Raw genomic sequence first — 25710 nt, 5'->3', positions numbered from 1 at the left:
AGATTAAGGCTATCATTAAAGCTTGCTTTCTCTGTGACAGCCCCAGATTTCCTGGCTGGACTCACAGCCATAGTCCTAGACAGTCAGGGAGGAGGGGGTTCCATTAGCGCTGAGATTTAACTGGGAAATCTGGAGAACAGCCTGGGGTGGATTTTTTTCCCCCTCCCGCATCTGCCCAGTGCAGCTCAGGCTGCTAGAGCTGTAAGAAACGTCTGCAAAATCATCAATCTCACGGGACCTCTCACGGGACCTCCACTCACCACGCGGTGAATTTAGGAGCACCGAGGAGCTCCCTTGGGGAGTGTGTCCTCCTGTCATGTGTTCCCATCCTGCTTCCAGGGCGAACCTCACAATCGGTCTGGGCGCCGCTTGTCGCGGAGCCGCTCTCACATCACGGGGGCTCCGAGTGTGCCCCCCTGCCGGAGGAGTAGGTGACCCGGGAGGCCTTTAGGACCCAGGGGAATGCCAGCCACCGTGCGAGGCTTTGGTGCCCACGCCTCCTACCAAAAATCCACAGCCCGGTGGCGCTGGGGCGCTCCCCTTCCCCGGCTCCGCGAGAGATCTGAGCCTGGCGCCGGCAGAGAGGGAGCCTTCTCCCCCACCCATCTCAGCAGCAAAGGCACCTGCCGGGAAAAATACCCCCAGGCAAGGCTGCGTGGCCCTGTGCAGGTATTTGGGTTTGTTTTCTTCTGGCTTTTCAGAGGCTCCTGCCGCCCCTTCCTCCCGCCCCCAACCCCTCCACGGCTGCGGCGTTTCAGCACTACCCTGCCTGGACAGCTCTCAGCCGCAGTCCTGCCCCGCGTTCCTTCCTGGCCGCCGCTCCTCATCTTGCACTTCTCCGGGAGCAGTAGTATAGACATTCTCCAGCCAAAACCCCAGCCCCCGGCAGGGCAGGGGCAGGGGCAGGGGCAGGGGCGCGAGTTGGTGGGGGGGGGGGGATTCAGCTGAATGATGCAATCTAAAAACAAAGGGGGGGGAGGAAAGTGAGGGGAGGCTGGAAGGACCCCCTAGCCAGGCGCTGGCAGATGGGGCGCGTGCCCAAGACCAGCAGGGAGCCGCTCCTCCTCAGTAAATTGCTGTCTGTGTTTTCATCGGGCACGTTAAACCCGAAGCGGGAGGACAGGCTGGGGAGAACAATCAGGGGTCAAGCCGATGTTCTGGTTCCCCGAAGGGAAATCATCATTAATGGTGGTGCGCGCGCGGGGGAGGGTTGTGGGGTGAGTCACTTCCACCCGGCTCCCCTCAGCTCCTCCACTACAGAAACTCAAGGAGCAAGTTGCTCTCATGTAATGTAAGATTAAAAAAAAAAAGGATTTATCTTAATCGATTAAAAAACACCCGAAAGGCAAATAAAGGCAAGAAATACCACGTATTTTATCGGACCGACTGTAATTGATTGTCAGCTGTTCAAAGCTTGGGGGAGGATGTTGTTTCTGTGGGTCTTTTCCCCCTTCTCAAAATGCTGATTCCTAAATATTTGCTCCAAATAAGCCTAAATAAAAATGAAGTTAAGGAACAGATGGCTGGTCTTTCTTTCACTTGTCAGCGACTGGACTGGATCATATTTTGGAAGGAATGATCAAATTATAGAAAGGCAGATTTCATGGAATCAGATGATAAAATTGATTTTCTAGTATATGAAAAGTTAACATGGTGCCAGCATGTAAATGACATACTATGCAACAACATTATGCCATGCATGGCATAGCAAAGGTAAGGATTTTATTTTTCAGCTAATAGTAAGTTGGATAACCTTATATATCTTTTACTGATTTGTAGTTAAGTATCCAGCTTGACATTAACAGGGTCCATTTGTTTTTGTCAGCATAATCAGTTCTAACATATAGAAAATATTGCTGATGATTTTAAGGATTTTATTGATTCATCTCATCTTTGAAAATCATTGAGTATTTTGTAGGAGTCAGCCTTTTGCAAAGTAATACAAAATAATGGAAACTGTAATAATCCATTTTAAGAACCTTTTGAGTTCCTGGTTCATTATTTAATCACTCCTGACTTTTTAATCTTGTGCACACCTGATTCTGCAACTCTTACTTACATTGCATAGCTCTTACTCCAGTGAGATTCTGCAGTGTAAGGGTTGCAGGAATTAATTTGACAGCATTGGTTCACATATATAATTCATTAAAGTCTGTTTGCTTTGTACATAGAGCATACCTTATTCAAACACCAGGATGGGTTGCTGATGTTCCAAAAGAGGACAATATCGGATAAAATGCAAATGTTTTGACTAGTTCTATAGTATACTTCAGATACGTTCCTTAAACCTTGGATCTGTAAGTCCCTGCAGCTTTCCAGTTACATGTGCAATCGATGAAACATTTACATCACTGTTTGGCAAGAGCATTTTATTCTCTCACTATAGCTATTTCTAGTGTTACCATCTCTGTAGCATCTGGACACCACTATGACATACACATGGCATGTAGTAAAGAAACAGAACCAATATCAGGCTTATTTTACTGAGGAGGGGAAGGGTTGTGAAGTTCAATGAGTAGTGGCCAATGCTGATTTTGTTTGGTGAATAAACAGAGCCTCATCCCTTTTGAATTCAATATAATCTCAAGAGATTTAATCTGAGAACTCCCCAAACAGTATTCTTCCATATAGGATTTGTGGAAATCAAAATCCTAATGTCTAGCACTTTCCTTAACAGACTACAAACCTTTATCCATTCTAAAAAGAAATTAAACTTCTCCTTTTATGTAAATTTGGAACTGAAGGTGTGTGCAAGGGCTCAGAAGTAAAACTACAGGAAAATTCCAGCATTTCCTCATTTCAGTGGTGTGGAAGTCCAATCTCTTTCTTTCAAAATAAATGCAGTACAGGGTTAGTAAAGGGACTGATCCTGCAGGCCCTACTCAGGAAAAATGTGCACTGTCTTCATTGGGAATTATGCCCCCAATTAGAACTAAAAGCGGCAAGATTGTGCCAGTCATGTACGATTAACATTAGCATGCAGTGAACTGTTGTTTTTAAAGGATCCAACATTTATAATGTGGATCAAAAGAACAGGAAAATTAGGCAAGTTGTGTTTTTTTAAAGGCATAGGAATAAATCCATTGATTATGTGTCAGGTACAACTTATACATATGCTTGTGCAGATATTGTAACACAATCATCTCTACCCATATAGTAACTCCCATCCCTCAGCATTTCCGTCACTCACCACTCAGATTTCAGCATGTTTCACAGATATCCTATTTGTATGCAAGAATTCATGGCATTATCCATTACTGACAATGTATTCTAAAAGAAGAATATTAAACTGCATGCGCAGTGTAGTCCATTGGATTGCGTTTGACAAAAGCCTATGAATATGATGCTTTGTGAAGGACTGCATACTGACATTTGGACTATTTGACACACATTTCATGAATAACATGTGTCCTACTGCCTGTTTTATTCCTTCTGAATTTTCCATACTTTGGATGCCCAAGTTCATTGATGACATTGCATATGATATGCATTTTATCAAGGCTTGGTTCCCTATTGATATCAAATTATTTGAGGAAAGACTGCTATCATTTTATGAGCTTATCAGATATTTTGTACAAAATATTTATTTAAAAGATATTTGAGTGCCACCATGACACTGTTTCTACACAACTTATGAAAATATATGATGCAAATTCCAGACTTAAAGATAATTGGCCAAATTCTCCATCGCTTTTACACCCTGCCACCTTATTACTCGAATCTCTTAATGTCTATCAACCCATAGAAACAACAGGAGCAAATGGAAGCAGGTGGTGCAGTCTAGTGTAATATCAATCTAGTGGCTGCAGCGTTTTGTCCTGCACTATGGCTGAACTACCAGTGCTGGATAGATAAGTGTTGCGCTCAGGTAACCTGTAACTGACTTAGGGCTTGTCTACATGGTGCAGCAATACAAACTACAGGGGTATGATTTCTAAAGCCACTACTATGTTGCACAGTAATTGGTCCATGTAGACCCCCTTGGTTCACACTCAAAAGTTCCCTATTATTTTTTAACAACTATCACACAGTAGGGAACGAGCAGGGCCTGCACAGACTGCATGACACCTTACTGTGCTTTGGAAATCATACTCCCATAATGTGCACTACTCCACAATTAAGACCTGGCCAAAAGTTGTGTGTGTGGCGGGGGGAGGGTAGCGTGGGGGAGACTAACTTGAGAGCATTAGGGATCTGTCATGTGTTAGTGTCACTAAACTTAAGGAAGTGTTTATATTTGTACCGTAGCTAGGATTCCTAGTTCCAGGAAATTCTGGAGTCTTGAGTTGTTGAGTCTGATATTGATGTTATAATCACAACCATTTCCTATTCCCACATTCAAGAGAAGCTACAATGCCCCAGTGAAGTAAATATCAGACTTAGAAAGATAATGAAATAAGATATTTTCCCCCATTTAACCTCACTGATCCATTCTAATCTTCATATAGAGAAGTAGGAAATGATTGTGATGGCACTAGTAAGATGGGACTCTAACAACCTCTCGGATTTTGATGGGAGAGCAAATCAAAGAAGAAGTGCAAATATTAATGAAACATAAAGAAACATTAAACTGCTGAGGTCTAGATTGTGCCATTTAGACTCAGCCTTACACTGGGGACAATGTGGAGCTGCAGCGCCCTGGAAGGAGCACTGGACACACTGTCTCATGGAGCTCTCTAGTGCATAGGAAGAACATGCACATAGCTTCATTTCAGCCAATGAGGTACAGCATAACCCTGGTCAGAATGTAAGGGATGGAATGAGAATTGCATGGTGAGGGTACTAACTCAGGAAACCAGTGTTCAGCCTCCTGCTCCATCAAACACTTCCTGTATGACTTTGGGCAGACTACTTCGTCCCACTGTGCCTCAGTTTCCCCTCTGTAAAATTGGAATAATAGTACTTTGCTGCATGATAGGGGTGATATGAGGATAAATATCATAGTATCTCATGGTATTTAGTGTAACAGAGGCCATATATGCACTATACATAGATTCATTTATAACTCCATCTCTCCTTTCCTGTTAGACAGGGGTGCTGGAACAATTTTTATAGTGTGGGTGTTGACAGCCATTGAACCAGACTGCAAACCTTGTATATAATGGAAAACAGTTCAAGCCAGGGAGTGCTGCAGCACCCCACACTCCTATTCCAGCATCTATGCCAGTATTGAGTAGAATCTAACCCCAAGTTGTTTCACAGAGTTAATATCAACATATTTTAAAAAGCAATTTAATGAGATGACACCCACATGGTGAAAGTTGAGTCACTCTGGACTATCATCTTACTTCCATTTCTGCCCACTCACTTCCCTTCCAGAATGGTTTGAGCAGCCAATATCCTCACGGATGCCAGGAGTTAGAAATTAAGGATCAGATCCTAATGGAGCTATGCCTATTAACACCAGCTGAGGAGCTTGCCCTAATACTTTAGATCATCTAAAAGCCATGACAGCAACCTTTCAGATGACTTACGGACTTGATCTAGCTCTCAAAGGTTTGGAGATAGGGGTAACAAATCCAACTGGAACTGAAGTTAATGGTAAAAGGCAAGATGGTAATCAGAATAATCAGAGCAGTGCTCAAAGATACACATGAAGTGATGTTAATATCTAATTTGATGGGAACCCACAGGACCAGAGAAATGTTATACATCATTGGAAAGCTGGAGTCATCGGATTGTTGGTAATGTATAGCATTAATTTATCAATGATGATTCACAAGCTATAATGCCAGATGTAGTAGTGTGAAGGGCAATAGAGATAAGAATTGTCTGGAAGATGGAAAGATGGAGATGGAATGATTTTAAGGCAAACAAAGAAATCTGGGTATAGGATTGGCTACAGAAAAGATTTCAATGGTAGAGACAAACAGCTGGTAGGATGCCAAAGAAAATAATGCAGATGGCCCAGGATACCTAAGTGCTAACTTCTGGCTCTGCCATTGACTTGCTGTGTGATCTTGGGAAAGTCACTTAAACTTTGTGCTTCAGTTTCTCCACATATCTGATGACATTAACCGTGCTTACCCATCTTTGTAAAGCACTTTGAGATCTTCTGATGGAAAGACCTATATAAGGGCTGCTTCTTCTTCTCATCTCAAAGCATCTTTACAGACAGAGAGCAGTACAGTATCATGCATTCCTGTCCATGGCTTGTTCCTCCGCTAAGCGTATCCTGGTCATGTCCATGCATACGATGTCCCACCATCTAAAAGCTGATTGGCCTCTAGGTTGGACTGACCTGGGTTGTATTTGTAATATTTTCTTTGAAATCCTGTCAGCGGTTTATCTTCAGCAGCATCTTCACCAACATCATCGTTTTTACTTCAGCCAATCCTGCACCCAGATTTCACATCCTTCTCTCCTAATGTCTTCATTTGCCTTAAAATCATTTCATTTTACACCTGTCATCTTCCAGACAACTTATCTCCACTGCTTCCAGCTTTCTGATGTCTGTTTCATGCAGCTGTTTCTGCAGCTGCTGCCAGACCAGAGTTATAGTGTTAGCATACTGGTTTGATAAGTTTTCACTTTGGTACCAATGTTTTTATCAGTCTCTCATTTCATCAACTTCTATGCTGCACTTGTAGCTAAGGCACATCATTTAACCTCATCCTTGATGGAACCATCAGCACTGATCAAGCTTCCTAGATACACATGATTTTATGACTTCACTGCTGCTGCATTTAACAGTTTGTCTATTGTCCATTTTCCAAGATGCACCCACTGGATCTTTTTGACATTTATTATATAGTCAACTACACCAATTTTCCAAGGTGTGCAGAGTTTGATCATTAATTCAGATGTCTGCCAGCTATATGATGTCATCTGCATAAACTAAAGAGCTTAACTTTAGATCACAGCCACGAAACTCATTTACTATTCTTAACATCCAAGTTAAGTACAAGATGAAAAGTGACCATGCCCTCTTGTCTTATGCCAAACTTCAACTTGAACCAGTTGCTTAATTTTCCACCAATACTTATGGCACTACAAGAGTCCTCATATATAACCTTTATAATTGCATTTATCCTATTTGGGATTCCATATGGTTTTACTACTTTCTGTAATGCTTCACAAAAGCATTTGATTTGGTTTGGAGAGAAGTACATGAAAACCGAAAACATCTATAATCTCCATTCTCACTTCCCAACCCCTACACCATTAACTGTTGGAGCATGAATATCAAATGCAACTTTGCCAAGGTGTGAAGGTTCATTCTTCCTCACCTACTCCTCCTCAAAAACTGGCCGTAATCTGTTAACAACTGCTTTCATTTTTCCCAGGACTGATCATTATTTGGATTGGCAGGTCTCCTTTCTTCAGGATTGGTACAACTATTATATTTCCAGTCATCCGGCATCTCCTCTTGCTCCCGTACGTTCATGTATATTTTTCCTAATGTTTTGATAGTACTTTGTCCTGCCAACTTTTAGCAGCTCAGCTGTTATATTGTCGATTCCTGCAGCCTTCCTATTTTCTAACTGCTTCTCTGCTCTTTCTTTCAACGGTTGTTTAGTGCTGATATCCATTGTGCCTTGCAAGCTGCCATGTTCATCTAGTTTGTCTAGAATGCTTGCATCTGGATGGATGACAGGGTTGAGCATTTTGTCAAAATGCTCCTTCCATACTTCCAGCCCTTCTTTGGCATTTATTGTCAGTTCACCCGTTGCCTTTCTTACTACTCATATCATTGACCTGATTGTGTTTCCATACAAATTAACCTTTGTGTATATCATTTTCATGTCTTGTTTTCTTGATGCCTCCTATAGTTGTTGAGCCTTTTTTCCAGAACTTTTGCTTGCCCAGTCTTTGTGATTTCTTCATTACTTTCCCCAACACTTTTACTTCTTCCACTTTCCCAGCAGTCTTTGCTTATTTACACTTTTCCTGTAATATTCTTGTTTTGTTGCTTGTCCAGCTCTTCTTTGTTTGCTTATGCCTTCCAATAACTTTCTTTGCAGTGTTTTCTATCACTCCCTTGATTGTTTTCTATCCATTCCATAGTGAGATTTCTTCATCATAGCAAATTAATGACTGGAAAGACGTTCCAAGTGTCACCCTGTTACTCTTTCATCTATCAAGGCCAAATTTGGCTCCAGTTGCACCCATCTTTTTCTTGGACTTGAACTACTAATTGGAAGGATTAAGTTAATCACAGCTACAGCTGGTGCTTCTATAGACTAACATCCTACCATGACCATCTATCCCTTTTACTGATAATAATGTGCTCAGTCTGGTTTTTGGTTTGCTCATCCGATGAATTCCATGTAACTTTGGGCATGTCATTTGAAACCAAGTACCACCCATAACTAGATTGTGCATCTCACAGCATTAACCTTTCCTCATATGGTTTGTCATCCCAATGCCATGTGGTCCAACACTGTTCATTTGCTAACCTTATCCGTCACCAACCTTTGCATTCTATCTCCCATTATCAGGATCTTATAACAAGGAATCTCATCTACAGTGGCATCCAACTGTTGATAAAATCCATGCTTCTCTTCCTGTTTTGATGCATAACAACATCCTATGATCCTCTTCCTATGATGGTGCATAACAACAGATCACAATGATGCATAGTTCATTGTAGGCAGTAGTGACAATCTGCTCAGACATCAGTTTCCAGTTGTTCATTGAAGTAACTGTTCTCTTGTCCACTGTTATAGCAACCCCATGCCTATGCTTCACTTGTGCACTTAAATGTTCGGACTAAAGGATAGTATAATTCTTAACTGTCAACTCTCCTGTACCCAGCCAATGTGTCTCCTGTAAGGCAGCAAGGGAAACGTGTAACTTCTGTAACTCCTCTGCTTCTAGCTCAGTTAGGCTAGGGGAAAGTAGAGTTCTAACATTCCAGCTGTTATCCAAAAATCCATTAATATTTCCATTTGCTAGGCGTGATGAGCCTTGGTCAAAATCCACATAAGTCAGTCTGGCTTGCTGTACTGTTTCTATAATAAGTAACAGTGGCTTATTAGGCCAACCCACTCTATCCCACTCATGGGAACACCATGTCATATCCCGCTGGGAACAGGTATCAGTGGTTCCACCCTTGTCCTCTTACCTTCCACGGCTAATGAGCTTGGGCTGCTCAGATTTGAAATCAGAGTTTCCTTCTCCTAGATAGACTTGCCTGAAGAAGCTAAGTAATCTCTGTCTGTCCCCATTTGAAATCAGAGTTTTCCTTCTCCTAGATACAGTTCTTTCTGCTAGATACTTCATGGTGGGACAACAGCATAGAGGTAGGTCTCCTGGGTATTGGCAGGGGGGTCGCCTGTCTTTGGGGAAATCCAGAAAGGTCACACAGAATATTACAGAATAAGGTGCTGTGAACCAACAGTATTATTATTATTACTACTATAAAATAAACACAGGTCCCTCATAGCAGGCAAAATCACAGGCCATTGACTGGAGAAACCAGTATATTTTCAGTATCACAAGCATCCTGACCCTTCTCTGAATTTTGTTGGGAACTGAACACACTGAAAATAAAAAATGGCGTATGTGATGAATAATTACTTCTCGTTCAATGTTTATTGTTTTGAATAATGATCATTATTTTTCCTGGTATATGTCTGGGCTTTGTTCCTTTGGAGGGCCGATTTAAGAAGCTGTGAAAGGGCCCCAGCAGAGGAAGAAGTCATAATATGTTCTGAGCAATGCTCTTGCCGAACAAAGGCTCTGTTTTGCCATTGCACAGCAACACCATTCCAGAGGGGGGGAACAATCTGGAGCATTTTACACAAGCAAGAGATGTAGACAACCCAAGAGGAGAAAGGGAAAATGGCAACGTGTGGGTATGATGATGGGGAATGTGCATCTGTTACATATTTAGGAATTCAAGAGCTCAATACCATGTGAGAAATCAGAGTGACAATTAAATTGGGTAGCTCTCTGGCATTAATGCATGTTACTAATGTAAATACCGTGGGGGCCAAATCATCAGCTGGTGTAAATCAGCATAGCTACAGCAAATTACAACAGCTGTGGAACGAGTCCCATGATTGCTAATGGAATTCTGACAGTTAATGCTTTGTTTATATGTGCTGTGGATTATTTTGCAGTACCAATACTGTAGTTCAGAAAAACTCTGTTTAGCCCATTGATCAGAGTGTTCAGTAGGGTAAGAAGCTTGTATCTATAGGAACAAACTGTAAAATGTATTTGAAAATAAATGGTCTTAATCGCATTGGGTATTTCTAAATCGCTTGCTGGCAACCACCATCTTCGTGAAGTGGGGTCTGTGTCTCCCTCTGGATGTGTTTAACACATTATGGGCGCTTCCATAACCTAAATAAGGTAATAAAAATAATACTCATATTAAGAAGTGGCATCATTTGTGATGCTTGTTGTACAGAAGTCATGTAAAACAGACTGTAAGTCGTAAAGCCTCCACCCATACTTTAAGAATCTGAAAGAACAGTAGTGTTAAAAAACTAAATAAATATAATGAGACAGATTCTTTCCCCCATTTCTTGCCCCTGTTCACTGGTGAGGGGCAGAATCTGGCTGTCTCAACTCAACCAAGAATGTGCCCAGACTCTAACAATGGAGACATGGTGAAGGAAGCAAGGGGCAGGAAAGGAGCAGGGCAGCGTGAAGTTCTATTCCACAAATTCTCAGCTGGCGTATCATCCCTTAGAACCATATCCAATTGACATAAATCAGAGTAGCTCCTAGGCTGCTTTAATTTACTCCAGGGGTAGGGTCAGAGCTGCTGCAGATTGAGAATTAGGGAGTTTTAATTGGCTCCCTGACTGCACCCCTCCTCTGCTTAGCAGACCTTACAGCAGCAAAAATTCTGGTCCCATGTGTTTCTTTGGATTTTGAGCCACTGCTAAAACAGACTGGAAACTGATATACCACTTCTTAGACAACACTCCGATGTTAGGGGGTGTCAGTTTTAAATAAGTTAAATGCCACCAATTATAATTAAAAACTTATTAAATGCAAGAAAACTAATGCCACATTAAGTTTGAAATTTTACTTAAAAAACAAAGGCCTTGTTCTTGTGCAGCCTGCATCAGTTTTAAACCAGTGTAACTCAATTGACATCAATGGAGTTACCTCAAATTGCACCCAATGTCACTGTCTATGGGTATGTCTACACTGCAGTTAAACACCCATGGCTGGCCCGTGCCAGCCAACTCAGGCTCATGAGACTTGGGCTAAGGGGCTGTTTAATTGTGGTGTAGACGTTCAGGCTCAGGCTGCAGCCTGAGTTCTGGGACTCTCACGCCATTCAGGGTCCTAGAGCCTGGGCTCCAGCCCAAGCATTCACACACAATTAAACAGTCCCTTAGCCTGAGCCCCACGAGCTGGAGTCAGCAAGCATAGGCCAGGTATGGGTTTTAATTGCAATGTAGACATTCCCTAAAACTCCATTATTTTTCAAACAACCTTTTTCAAACCTAATAAAGTAGCCGCCTCACTGAGGGGTATGTAGTGTCTACATTTTAAAACCAATCTCCTTTTCAGGTATTCAATCTCAAAAGAGAAATCTGAACTTTTTTTTTCTGTAAAGGCTGAAAAACTGGGCTTGATTCTGATCTTACTTCACACATTGACTTCAGTGGAGGTATCTCCTGATTTACACCGGTGAAACTCCTAAGAAGATTCTGTGGCATTTTTTGTTATGCTTGTAGCAATCCAGGACTTTTTTTTTATAAGCATAGCTAAGAACAAGTATGAAAAACTTAAACACAAATTGTAAAGTTTTTCCAGAAAAATTACAAGATACTGAAAGTAAGAGCTTACAATAAAATTCATTTGAGCATGAGCTTTCGCGTAGCTCACGAAAGCTCATGCTCAAATAAATTGGTTAGTCTCTAAGGTGCCACAAGTACTCCTTTTCTTTTTGCGAATACAGACTAACACGGCTGTTACTCTGAAATGTACAATAAAATTATCATCTTAACTATTAAAACATCAAGCTTGGAATGCTAGAATTATCAAACACATTTCACAGTATATTCATTGTGAGACTTTGTGTTTTGAACTTCTAGATCATTGGGCTAAGCAAATTAGATACTCTTTTCTTTTAAGAAGATAAGCACCATTACTTAAAAGACCATTAAAAGGAAAGAGAGAAGGTGACAAGGGACTGGGAGGTGAGAAGAGACTGTGTGTGTGTGTGTGTGAGAGAGAGAGAGAGAGAGAGAGAGATGCTCACCAGGAAGAACATTGCTGGAGGAATATCAGTTGGTTGGGAGTCTGTATTGAGCATTAAACTTTGTTAGTGATGTTATTCTGCACCTGGCAATTAAAGAGATGCTGACTATGTCTTCACTGCCAGAAAAGGTGGATTCTTTTAGTGGCATAATTTACACACCTGAGCTACCCAGTCATAAAATCCTAGTGGAGACAAGGCACCTGTAATTTTTACTGTGAGAAAGCTAGGTGAGATCAGCACTATATTCTCCCCACCTGCAGTTGACCTCGCCTAGTTTACCCCTGTAAAACTACAGTGCCTTGTCTCCAGTAGGATTTTACAGCAAGAGGTAACACACCTTAGTTGTCACATGGTGAAAACACACCTTTTATGGCAGTGAAGACAAAGCCTCTAGATCATTGGCTCAAACAAGTGTTACCACTGGAAAAAACAAGGAAGAACTTTTTAAAAAATGAAAACCCTCAATGGAAAATTTTTCTGAGCGTGGTCTCCATGTATCAAATGACCCCAGCTGCCATGGTGTTCACAATTTTATCATGGTTCTCTGCACAAGTCTAGGGAAAAGTTATAAACACAGGGAATAAATGGATAAAGGGAAACTTATGAAAAGATAGTATTCGTGATAAACCAACCTTTAAAAAAATACTAGATTCATCATGAAAAGTGGAAATTTGCTTATTTAAAAGGCTAAAAATGTTGCTTTTTTGTTTTAGCCTGGCTCATCAGAACAGAACACTTTGTCATATCATGGGTGAAAAAACAGACCAGTAAACTATGAGCTGCCATTATTTTTACAGCTGTCACTCCAGGCTGGCCCTGGAAGAGACTTGTATCACAGGAAAAGCATAATAGTAATAGAGCTTGGCTATGAAGTGCTGGCCTTTCTACATTATTATTTCTAAGATAATTGAGAAAGAATAATCTAGTACTAAACCAGTATAACATTGCCATTGCTATACGCTCAATATAATGCTAAGTTCATCAGACTGTCTTTCTGGGATACTTATATATTATGTATTCAAGATGTCAATGATAGCATTAGGCTAACTGACCACTCAAAGACTATTTGGTTGTTATCCTCTGAATACTTTAAATACAGAAGTAGTGCAGTGATTATTGTATTCGAGCTCAGAAGTGCATTCATTTAAGCCTTCAGTACATATATAATTCATGTTTTTTATATATATTTGTTTTTTAGTGAGTGATGGAATAAGCTACACTTGCTTTTGGATGGATTACACTACATACAAACTGAAAATTATACCTCCTTGCAAGGAGATGAAAAAGCCCCTCGAACAATCCTTTTCAAACAGCTGGGGAGCAAAAAGCTTCTGAATGGATCATGCTTACAGCAGACCATTAGTTGAATGGGATCAGCATTTCTCCTGCTAAATAATCTGAAGTTAAGGATCTGGAAAAGAGATTTTTGCAGAGATGACCCATTTACAAACTGGACTTAGTCCAGAGACTATAGAGAAAGCCCGTCTAGAACTGAATGAAAACCCAGATGTTTTGCATCAGGATATCCAACAAGTCAGGGACATGATCATCACCAGGCCTGACATTGGGTTTTTACGTACAGATGATGCCTTCATCTTGAGATTTCTCCGAGCCAGAAAGTTTCACCAAACAGATGCCTTCAGACTGCTGGCCCAGTACTTCCAGTACCGCCAGTTAAATCTGGATATGTTCAAAAACTTCAAGGCTGATGATCCTGGGATCAAACGGGCTCTGATTGATGGATTCCCTGGAGTGCTGGAAAAACGTGATCACTATGGCAGGAAGATTCTTCTGCTTTTTGCAGCTAACTGGGATCAGAGTAGGTAAATGTAGATAGTGTACTTATATATTTATACACACACAAAACCTGTTCACTGTTGATTAATGACCATATTTTAGGCAGTGAGATCATTTTGATAAACATGTATTCTAAACATGAGTCCATTTCACTAAAGCCTTCATCTAACGTGATTGTCTATCATTTCTCATACCCATGCCACTGAGGATTTACTATACATCACTTCAAAGAGGTAGCTCATATTTTTCCAGAATGTTTGCAGATTTAAGCCAGACAATTGCCTCTTGCAATAAGTACTTTAATACCTATTACACCATAACTTTAGTAATGTCAGACATGAGCCGAACAGGTTGAGAGCAAAAACCTGACAATTTGTCACCACATGACAATTCTCATATGAACTGTGATACATAGGTGTGATGGGGCACTCTATTCTACTCAACCCCACCCCCTCCTGGCTATTCTGGGGATTAGCTCTTCCAGGCCGATGCCCCTTCCTGCAGTTGCACTCCATGACTCTGTCTCTCTCTCACACTGGGGCCCCTATCTCAGCCCAGGAGCTGCAGCTTCCTCTTCATGACTCAGCCCTCTGGTCAGGTCACTAAGTGGTTTTCCCTTCCAAGGTGGAGTACTTCAAAGTCTTTCTGTTCAGGTGGCATTAGGCAGTCCTCACACCTGACACCCTGACCCTGTCACTCCTGCAGTGACTCAGGCAGTCTTCTAGTTCACTACCCCTAGTAGTACCACTCTGTAGTGGTTGGTATGGGAAATCAGGCCAACCCTCTAATCTTGCCTGGCCTAATTCAACCCCCTCAAGACCAGTGTGTAGAGTACTCCCCATTACAACAGGGCATTTACCTTACCTGTTCTGGCTCCACACCTCTAGGGGATACAGTCTTGGTTTTAATCATTCCAGAAAGTACAGCCTCTGAATGAAATATTCACAAGAACGGCATCTTAATTTCTACACACTTTGGTGCCTGTGGGTAAGTCAGATATTTGGGAGATAGAATCAGGCAAAGGATATTTTCATATTTCTGCTATAATGTGTTACAACCAAAGATCTCTTCCAACCCCTAAAATAAAATGATATTAAAATTTAATGTGATTATTTATTCAGCTCTCTCTACCCCTTTGAGGTGGTAGAGACATATATGAAAGGGGCAGATCTGGAATGTTCTTCTCACAGTATCTTTCTCTTCTCAAGTCACTCCCCTGCAGTTCTTCTGCCTGCAAGATGAGGTTGAGAAACTTAATAAAATACAGGATTTTAATGCAGGGTAGCTCAAGCTGCAAAAGGCCAAATTCAAATTTTGAACTTCCCAAAGTTTGCACTGTTCTGTTCCAGGGATTTGGGATGGCTCATTATAAAGATAAGGCCCAAAAGCAGTGTAATCTATATCAGGATTAAGATTTTAACCCGAAAACTCAGTGCTGGTCAGATGGGGGGTTTGTTACTCCTGGGGGAATTCTGTGCAACTGGCCATGCAGAATTCATGTCACGCACAGATTTCCTTGCTTCCCTGCAGCAAAATGACTTTCTGATGGGGTAGCAAAGGCAAGTCACAAGAACGGTCCTGTGCCTCTCCCCAGCAGCATGGGTGCCCGGAGCAGTTGGTAGAGAGTGAAATCACTTCAGGGGGGCACTCTGGGGCAAGCCTGGCCCTTTCGCTGTGTCAGTGTTGGGTGCAGCCAAGTACATGTCCCCAAGGGGTGTGTGTGCAGGGTGATTTCCTACCTCCATTCAGCCAGTGGCCTATGCTTCCCACTGTCAGGCTGGAGCCTCCACATTTATTTACTGACCATAACATTTGCAGAATTTTAAAATATTGTGTGCAGAATTTTTGTTTTTTGGGTGCAGAATTCTCTCAAGAGTAAAAGTATGTCTTTCAAACTCAGGAATTAGTAGGCAAGTCTAGAGCTGTGCCTATATTTTGCATTTTTTGAAGTTTTTTTGAACATCTTTTTTACCCATACGTTATCATGTATGAAAAACTCGATGTCTGTGTCATTAACCTTTGCACGTGCAAATTCAGGATAAATTCATTCAGCTATCTTATTCTGCATGTGAAAAAGTAGTTTATTCACTTTGGGTGACATCTTGGCCCAAGTGAAGTCAATGTCAAAACTCCCATTGACTTAAATGTGTACATGGAATGTGTACATTTTTGCCCAATATTTGTAAAGTTGAGTTTTTGCCAGAAAACAGATGCCCTTCTCCCCACCCTCCGAAACAGCTATTGGCCAAATATGTGCTGCCATACTCAGTCTCTTTCAAGTAGGTTTATTTTCTTAATTAATACATATATAGGGATTAACAAACCTGTGTTTAGGGGTGGGCACTGTAAAAAGGAGGGTGAGCAGTAATTAAACGTATCAGAACAAGAGTTTCCAAAGCACTAAAGCGAAGAAAATAGAAAATGCAAGTTGAGGACTGGAAACTGGAAATTCTATCTGTGCTCACAAGGTCGATATTTTTAATAAACGCAGAGAGCATAGTGACAATAAGAGTTTTCTATCATCCCAAGATGAATTTCAGCTACAGAAAAATCATATTGGGCCCATTTGTAGCAGGGGTCATAATGCAACACAGCCAGATACCTACCTACTGGAATAGACCATTTAACTATCTATTTTCTGATCATGCTGAGTAAAGTTGCCTCAGTAGATGCTGATTTTCAAAGGAACAGGTATAGCAAAGTATAAGTATCTTTGTCAGTGTTTTCTCCTTCTCAAAAGACAATACCATTATTCCATTGAAGTTGAGATGTGACTGGAGTATGTATGTGTATGTGTTTACACATAGCTCTGACTATCATTCATACAGCCATATAAATCACATATCCAAAGGAGCCATTGTATGTAACATCAATAACAAATTGTTTAAAAAACCCAAGCATTTACATAACAGCCCACAATAGATCTTTATAGCCATAATGATATACTAGGTCCAAATTCAGGATCTGTTTGTCTACACATTTACACTGGTGTCAATCAGAAATAGCTCCATTGATGTCAAAGTCATTACAGTGGCATACTTTTAAAAAGTGTCAAATATGGATTTAGTGTACATGAGAAATCATAACTGCTCTTCAGAGCAAATCAATATCTTTCCCACTTCACCCATGCCCACCTCCCAAAATAATAACTTGCAAGTTACCAAGTATCATAGAATCATAGAATATCACGGTTGGAAGGGGCCTCAGGAGGTCATCTAGTCCAACCCCCTGCTCAAACCAGGACCAATCCCCAACTAAATCACCCCAGCCAGGGCTTTGTCAAGCCTCATCTTAAAAACTTCAAAGGAAGAAGATTCCACCACCACCTCCCTAGGTAACACATTCCAGTGCTTCACCACCCTCCTAGTGAAAAAGTTTTTCCTAATATCCAACCTAAACCTCCCACACTGCAACTTGAGACCATTACCCCTGGTTCTGTCATCTGCTACCACTGAGAACAGTCTAGATCCATCCTCTTTGGAACCCCCTTTCAGGTAGTTGAAAGCAGCTATCAAATCCCCCCTCATTCTTCTTTTCCACAGACTAAACAATCCCAGTTCCCTCAGCCTCTCCTCATAAGTCATATGTTCCAGACCCCTAATCATTTTTGTTGCCCTCCGCTGGACGCTTTACAATTTTTTCACATCCTTCTTGTAGTGTGGGGCCCAAAACTGGACACAGTACTCCAGATGAGGCCTCACCAATGTTGAATAGAGGGGAATGATCACGTCCCTCAACCTGCAGGCAATGCCCCTACTTATACAGCCCAAAATGCCATTGGCCTTCTTGGCAACAAGGGCACACTGTTGACTCATATCCAGCTTCTCGTCCACTGTCACCCCTAGGTCCTTTTCTGCAGAACTGCTGCCTAGCCATTCGGTCCCTAGTCTGTAGCGGTGCATTGGATTCTTCCGTCCTAAGTGCAGGACCCTGCATTTATCCTTGTTGAACCTCATCAGATTTCTTTTGGCCCAATCCTCCAATTTGTCTAGGTCCCTCTGTATCCTATCCCTACCTGCCACCGTATCTACCACTCCTCCTAGTTTAGTATCATCCACAAATTTGCTGAGAGTGCAATCCACACCATCCTCCAGATCATTATTGAAGATATTGAACAAAACCGGCCCCAGGACCGACCCTTGGGGCACTCTGCTTGATATCGGCTGCCAACTAGACATGGAGCCATTTATCGCTACCCATTGAGCCCGACAATCTAGCCAGCTTTCTATCCACCTTATAGTCCATTCATCCAGCCCATACTTCTTTAACTTGCTGGCAAGAATACTGTGGGAGACCGTGTCAAAAGCTTTGCTAAAGTCAAGGAATAACATGTCCACTGCTTTCCCCTCATCCACAGAGCCAGTTATCTCATCATAGAAGGCAATTAGGTTAGTCAGGCATGACTTGCCCTTGGTGAATCCATGCTGACTGTTCATGATCACTTTCCTCTCCTCTAAGTGCTTCAGAATTGATTCCTTGAGGACATGCTCCATGATTTTTCCAGGGACTGAGGTGAGGCTGACTGGCTATAGTTCCCCAGATACTCCTTCTTCCCTTTTTAAAAGATGGGTACTACATTAGCCTTTTTCCAGTTGTCTGGGACATCCCCTGATTGCCATGAGTTTTCAAAGATAATGGGCAATGGCTCTGCAATCACAGCCGCCAACTCCTTAAGCACTCTCAGATGCAGCACATCCGGCCCCATGGACTTGTGCTCATCCAGCTTTTCTAAATAGTCCCGAACCACTTCTTTCTTCACAGAGGGCTGGTCACCTCCTCCCCATGCTGTGCTGCCCAGTGCAGTAGTCTGGGAGCTGACCTTGTTCGTGAAGACAGAGGCAAAAAAAGCATTGAGTACATTAGCTTTTTCCACATCCTCCATCACTAGGTTGCCTCCCTTATTCATTAAGGGGCCCACACTTTCCTTGGCTTTCTTCTTGTTGCCAACATATCTGAAGAAACCCTTCTTGTTACTCTTAACATCTCTTGCTAGCTGCAACTCCAGGTGTGATTGGCCTTCCAGATTTCGCTCCTGCATGCCCGAGCAATATTTTTATACTCCTCCCTGGTCATTTGTCCAATCTTCCACTTCTTGTAAGCTTCTTTTTTGTATTTAAGATCAGCAAGGATTTCACTGTTAAGCCAAGCTGGTCGCCTGCCATATTTACTATTCTTTCTATACATCATGATGGTTTGTCCCTGTAACCTCAATAAGGATTCTTTAAAATACAGCCAGCTCTCCAAGACCCCTTTCCCCCTCATGTTATTTTCCCAGGGGATCCTGCCCATGAGTTCCCCGAGGGAGTCAAAGTCTGCTTTTCTGAAGTCCAGGGTCTGTATTTTGCTGCTCTCCTTTCTTCCCTGTGTCAGGATCCTGAACTTGACCATCTCATGGTCACTGCTCCCAGGTTCCCATCCACTTTTGCTTCCCCTACTAATTCTTCCCAGTTTGTGAGCAGCAGGTCAAGAAGAACTCTGCCCCTAGTTGGTTCCTCCAGCACTTGCACCAGGAAATTGTCCCCTACACTTTCCAAAAACTTCCTGGATTGTCTGTGCACTGCTCTATTGGTCTCCCAGCAGATATGAGGGTGACTGAAGTTTCCCATGAGAGCCAGGGCCTGCGATCTAGTAACTTCCATTAGTTGCCAGAAGAAAGCCTTGTCCCCTTCATCCCCCTGGTCCGGTGGTCTATAGCAGACTCCCACCATGACATCACCCTTGTTGCTCACACTTCTAAACTTAATCCAGAGACTCTCAGGTTTTTCTGCAGTTTTATACTGGAGCTCTGAGCAATCATACTGCTCTCTTACATACAATGCAACTCCCCCACCTTTTCTGCCCTGCCTGTCCTTCCTGAACAGTTTATATCCATCCATGACAGTACTCCAGTCATGTGAGTTATCCCACCAAGTCCCTGTTATTCCAATCACATCATAATTCCTTGACTGTGCCAGGACTTCCAGTTCTCCCTGCTTGTTTCCCAGGCTTCTTGCATTTGTATATAGGCACTTGAGATAACTCGCTGATCATCTCTCTTTTTCAGTATGAGGCAGGAGCCCTCCCCTCTTGCGCTGTCCTGCTAATGCTTCCTCCCGGTATCCCACTTCCCCCTTACCTCAGGGCTTTGGTCTCCTTCCCCTGGTGAACCTAGTTTAAAGCCCTCCTCACTAGGTTACTAAGTACGTAGCCTATAAAATAAATTGGAACCTCATGCCCTTGCTTCTTCTTTTACCCAGTACTGTTTCATTTACTGAGTTCCAAATTCTTTCACTGAAGAGATACAAATGGTGCCTGCTCCTTCTATGTCCATGTCCAGGTCCCTTTCCCCCACCACAAGGTCCAATTCCTGTAACTCCATTGAGCTTCTCCTGATTTAAGTTTACAGTGATGTGAGAGGAGAATCAGGCCCTTCGTTGCACAACTTAGGTGCCTTGTCTGAGTTCAGAACAACACTGATAGCTTTGAACGATCATCTTAGTGCAATGCAAATGTTTGTTACACTTACCTAATGGAGCTGACTACTATGCAGCTTGTTCCATGAAAATTAGTTACATCCCCAATACCACTTCTGATGTGCATCTCAATATCTTACCAAAGAGCAGAATTCAGCAAATACTGTATCGGAGTAGTGCAAATGCATTACACAGTTCAATACCTGAGTTCAAAAAAGAAGCAGGCAGAAGACGAAATTAAACCCTTGCTCTTGGATGACTGCCAGGGAGATACTACATGTAAAAGAATAAAATCCACTAACCTATAAGATGTTGCTGTCTTCACTTAATTCCTCTTCTCCATCTACTTTCAACTAGAAATGTGTGAGTAACTGATTTTTCAGTGTGCTGGTCAAACCAAGAACTTGGAAAAATTCCATTTCAAGTCCCACGAAATAGTTCATTGAATCCAAAACAAAATGTTTTATTAGGTTTCAGAGTAACAGCCGTGTTAGTCTGTATTTGCAAAAAGAAAAGGAGTACTTGTGGCACCTTAGAGACTAACCAATTTATTTGAGCATAAGCTTTCGTGAGCTGTGAAGTGAGCTGTAGCTCATGAAAGCTTATGCTCCAATAAATTGGTTAGTCTCTAAGGTGCCACAAGTACTCCTTTTCTTTTTGCAAAATGTTTTATATCATTTTCAAGGTCTTTAAAACTTTCTTTAAAAACAAAATTGAACTGAAATTTAAAACAAAGTTCATTTCCACTGAAAAGTCAAAATGTTTCATTTAAAAAGTGTCGAAATGAAATGTTTCAACTTTTTCAGGATTTTTTTTCCCGGCTGCAACAATTCAGTAAATTCCCCACAAATCTGTGAAATGTTTCAGTCAACCTGAATCTGCATTTTTGACAAAAAAAAATTTTGGCTGAAAATTTTCACCCAGCTTTAATTCTACCTTTAATTCTTTCCTTTTCTTTTCCCCTCCAACCTGTCTCGTTTTCTCCATTTTGTTTATTTTATCTTCTTTCTTGCCTCTCTCTCTTTAATCTTAATGATGTGTTATGGTATCTTCCCATTTTCTTCCTCTGGCTCTTCCTTTCTTCTGCCCCTTGCTCTCCAACTCTATTATTCCCTCTTCTGAAGTTTCTTTCCAACTGTTCCCTCCAGGTATCTGTTTTTCAACCTGGACTTTCCTTCTTCCTCCATTCCTACCCCTTTTTTCTCCACCTCTAATCTTGACCTATCCTCCTAGGAAACAGCTTCTTAAGATTTGTGAATATGAAAGATTTGTGAATATGGTTTCCTAGGCCAAATCTTAATTCTCTGTTGTATAAGTGCAAACAGGAGCAAAACAGTTTAAGCTCATAAAGAAATCTAAAATCTTTCTCCAAAATATTTCTCAAAATTCATTTCAAAACTGTAATAAAAAGGAGTAAGCTCTGATCCAACAGAAAAACTATAGAAAATTGCTCATTCTAATCCAAGCGATTTCTAGCCACCCACCGCAATTTAAATTCAGTTTCACTTTGTTAAAGCCCTTCATTTCTTTGGATGGAACAGTGCCTGCAATTCTGGGCAGGAAATACTGGGTGGCAATTTGAGGATGCCCTAGATAGGATGAATGAGTGAAATAACAAGAAATGAATGCCCAGCATCTTCCTATTATTCTCTACTGATACACACACACACACTTATTTTCCTTCAGTGAACGCTTTATACAGTTCATTTAAAACATAATTCATTGGTGCATCAAAATTCAAACTATTTGGTGATTTACTCTAAAAACAGTCAAAAAAGATGTAAACCCAGAATGTCCTTTATTAGATAGACACACAGTACATGATGTGCCTGTCATTGAAGGTTTATTTCTAGCAGATGCTTTAGGCTGAAGAGGGGGCCTTGCCCCCTAGCTTTTAGATAAAAGCATTTGGGGTTGGATTATTTTAGTTCAGACAAAAGCATTTGAAAAGGATAAACCAATAAAGTACTTTGAGTAAAGAACATGAGGATTATGTTAGCAGACTGTGTATCTGAAAGTGGTGTAGGATACCTTGTATTTAAAGATGCTTTATGAAACCAAATTCTCTTCCAATATCTAGTTCCCAATTCTTTAATATTTTCTATGTGCTTTATGTATCTCTCATACTTAAAAATGCAACCACTGAGGATAGCTTGGATGTTAAGTTATTTGCTATAGTCATCATTTCCCGCACTTAGGCCCATATCCTCTATGGTGCCTAAATACCTTTGAAGATCTGAACTTTAGTGTTCACAGCCTGGTGCACACCTCCAAAGATGATGACTACAAGATCCCTGTTGGTCTTGGTATCTAGTAAGTGCATTACGCTGGTTTGGGCCTTATAACAGGGAAGCACCCACCTCTCACATGTGCCCCCTTCTGGTTAGGTGTGCTTGCTGTCTTTCAGTTCTGGTGACCCCGTCAATGGTTTCTCATGTGTTTTTTCAGTGACTCAGCCTCCGGCTGAGTCACACACACACTACCTGTATGTGAATCAGAACAAACCCCTTCCGGGACATACAGTCCACCAGGGGTCTACCTCAGTACCCCTTGGTTGGTGTCTCACTAGCCCTCCATGGGCTCAGTCTTTAAGTAGTCCTGGCCCTGGTATGGAACTATACCCGCAGGGCTCCCTCCCTGGAGACACTACCTTCCTGCAGCCCTCCCCAGGGTCACTTAGTCCCAGCAGCCAGCCAGTAGCTCCTTTGTCCCTCGCCCACCCCGCTCCCAGTCCCTGGCGGCGCCAAGCTATCTGTAGTCCGGATGCTTTTTCAGCCATCCAGGAACACAGTCCTCTCTTTTGCAGCTCCAGGCAGCAATTGACTCTGTTCTGTTCTGCAGCTTCTTTTATATGGCCTGATTGTGCCCTGATTGCCTGCTCCCTGCAGCCTCTCTAATTGGCTGTTTCTCCACAACCACTCTAGGCTGCTTGGAGGACTTCTCTTCTGCTATTTCCTGGGACGGGGTGTAGGAGGATGCTAAGGCCTCCAGCAGGGGGTTTCTGGGCCTAGTCCACCCTATCACACACCTCTCCCCTCAGACAGGATTGGGGTAGGGTTCTACTGCTGTCTTCTGCCCTGCTTTAGCAAGGTTTTCTCCTTCCCAGACTTCTGTCTGGAGAGTGTTTTTCACTGTCCTTTTGCCCCCTTTAGTCAGGGTCTACTCTCCTAGGTCTTTCTTACCTAGAGAGCATTTAAGAGTCCTTTCAGTTCACCTTTGCCTCTGGGACTTCAGGGTCTCTGCACGCCACAGTTCGTCCATCCCTGAATGCCAAGGCTCCACTTCTGTCTTGAGGTAATATACCAGGTGGAGCAGGCATTATTTCTCCTCCTTAGCAAACTGGAAATCCATGGCCAGCTGTTCTCTCTGTCACCTGAGACCCTCCACCTCACTCTCCATTGGCTCCAGCTATTCAGTTAGCTCATCAACACTTAGGAGGGAACTGATAGAACTGGCCTGACATACCTTTTTGCCTTGCGGTGACCTACACTAACCTGTTCACTGTGAGGTACAGCCCGGATTCCCACTATAACTGGCTGACCTTGAAAATCTGTCTGGGTCCCAACTGTATCCCACTGCTCCTGGGATTCTGTCTGGGTCCCCACAATATCCTTCTGTACTCAGGGCCCCTAAGTTCAGGGTAAGGTATTGATGAAGGCTGGGGCTGTGGGGAAGTGGCCCTGGGAACTGAAGGCAGTTTTGCTAAAGGGACAAGATGGCATGTGGCTGCAATTCTTAGGGTCTCTGGGTGGGCGGGCCCATGTCCTCTCCCTTCCCCCCCAGGCCACTGATGAAGGGCCTAAAATTGGACAGCAACATACCCAGAGAATGCAAATGTATGGTCAGCAGGCCCAGCTGGAGAGCTGGGGCCAGAACAAAGTAAGGGGCAAAACCATTGCCTCCAGGGAAAAAGCCCTGGGGGTGTGGCCTGATACCAGGACCAGGACTGGTTTAAAGACCTCAGACATGCCTGAGCAGAAGGGGCGCTCACAAGTGGTGGGTGACACACTGTTACAGACCTGTATGCAGCTATCTAATAATGGAGATGTTCAAATTGTTGTGAGAGGACGATGGGATGCAGTGTATGTCTCTACATCCTACTATGTGCTTAGTCATTTTGCAGTACAGAATTTATATTCAGACAAGGTTTCAAGAAATAGTCCTCCAAAGTAATCAACACTGATTTGCTGGCATTTCCCAAAAGGGGGAAATTCCAGGAATTAAAGCATTTGTGCACAAGTATGTTGAGAGGAATGACATGCAGGATAGGTGAGGGAGAAGGGAAATTATGTGTGCACTTTTTATCTTCAGAGGTATTTGTATTTCCATGGTGGGGGAAGTGATCTCACTATCTGTGGACTTTAAAATCCAGATCCTGTCCATTGTCTGAAATCTGGCTATATCTTCATGTAGGGGAATCCCAGGGATGGTGTGACCAGCCCTGTGCCACTTGCTCCAAACCTCCAAGACACAGCATAGGGGGCATGCTGGAGTGTGACTGGGGACAGGAAGCATGGCCAAAGCACCACTGTGCTGTGGCTATCCCTGACTGTTTCTGGTCTCTTTGCGGCCATTACATCCAGGATTAGTTTGCTGGTATAAACCCACTTTCCCCCTTAATCCCCACCAGCTACACTGGAGCACTGTTTTGGTGCAGCTGAGGATCTAGCCCCAAGATTTTTAAATATACTTCTTGGAATACTCTCAGGGCTGTTAATCTGGAAATATTGACTGTATCACAATGCCACTGGGGTAGGTATATAAATTGTTTACTGCGCCTTCCCATTCAATGATACAAGAATCAAGTAAGGCTGTAAATACTGAAGCTTTTATTTACCATGCTTTGGTAAAGTGTAGAATGTGTAAGCAGGGAGATGATATATAGACAACAGCCAAGAGTAAAATAAAATATAAACTGAGCTAAATATGGAATATAAATATAGTTATACCAAAACTCTTATAGTGACAGCAGTACACAAATAGGTGGTTGCCTATTGTGTTATACTTATAAAGCAGCAGTAGAATAATGCTGGCAATGCTGTGATCATTGACGAACAAGCCAGTTCAAACATTTATTATTAACTTTATTTAATTATATCACAGTAGCATTTAGGTGATCCAATCGAGATCACAGTCCCATTGTGCTAGGCACTGTGAAACCCACAGTAAGAGACTATCCCTGCCAAAGAGACCTTACACTCTAAATAGAGAAGCTAATTGGAGGGTGGGAGAAAGGAAATACTATCAACTCCATTTTACAGATGGGGAGCTGTGGCACAAAGAGAT

At 42.3% G+C, this 25710-nt stretch overlaps 1 protein-coding gene across 2 annotated transcripts in view; it reads left to right on the top strand.

Moving 5' to 3' along the window:
* The first annotated feature begins 578 nt into the window (after window positions 1–578).
* CLVS1 (clavesin 1) overlaps window positions 579–25710 on the top strand; it is a 140224-nt gene continuing 115092 nt past the window's right edge. The window contains exons 1-2 of one of the 2 annotated variants that reach the window (XM_084619358.1): window positions 579–669; window positions 13374–13998. In XM_084619358.1, the coding sequence (XP_084475484.1) occupies window positions 13610–13998 (389 nt within the window). In that variant the 5' untranslated portion in view covers window positions 579–669; window positions 13374–13609. Of the gene's footprint in view, window positions 670–1661; window positions 1714–13373; window positions 13999–25710 lie in introns of those variants that run through there. The other variant, XM_084619359.1, reaches the window with a different exon arrangement.

Source organism: Lepidochelys olivacea (assembly GCF_965140295.1).
Source record: "Lepidochelys olivacea isolate rLepOli2 genome assembly, chromosome: 2".
NCBI classification, from domain to species: domain Eukaryota; kingdom Metazoa; phylum Chordata; order Testudines; family Cheloniidae; genus Lepidochelys; species Lepidochelys olivacea.
Note: the sequence above shows the minus strand (reverse complement) of the source record. Positions and strands in the feature narration are given on the sequence as shown.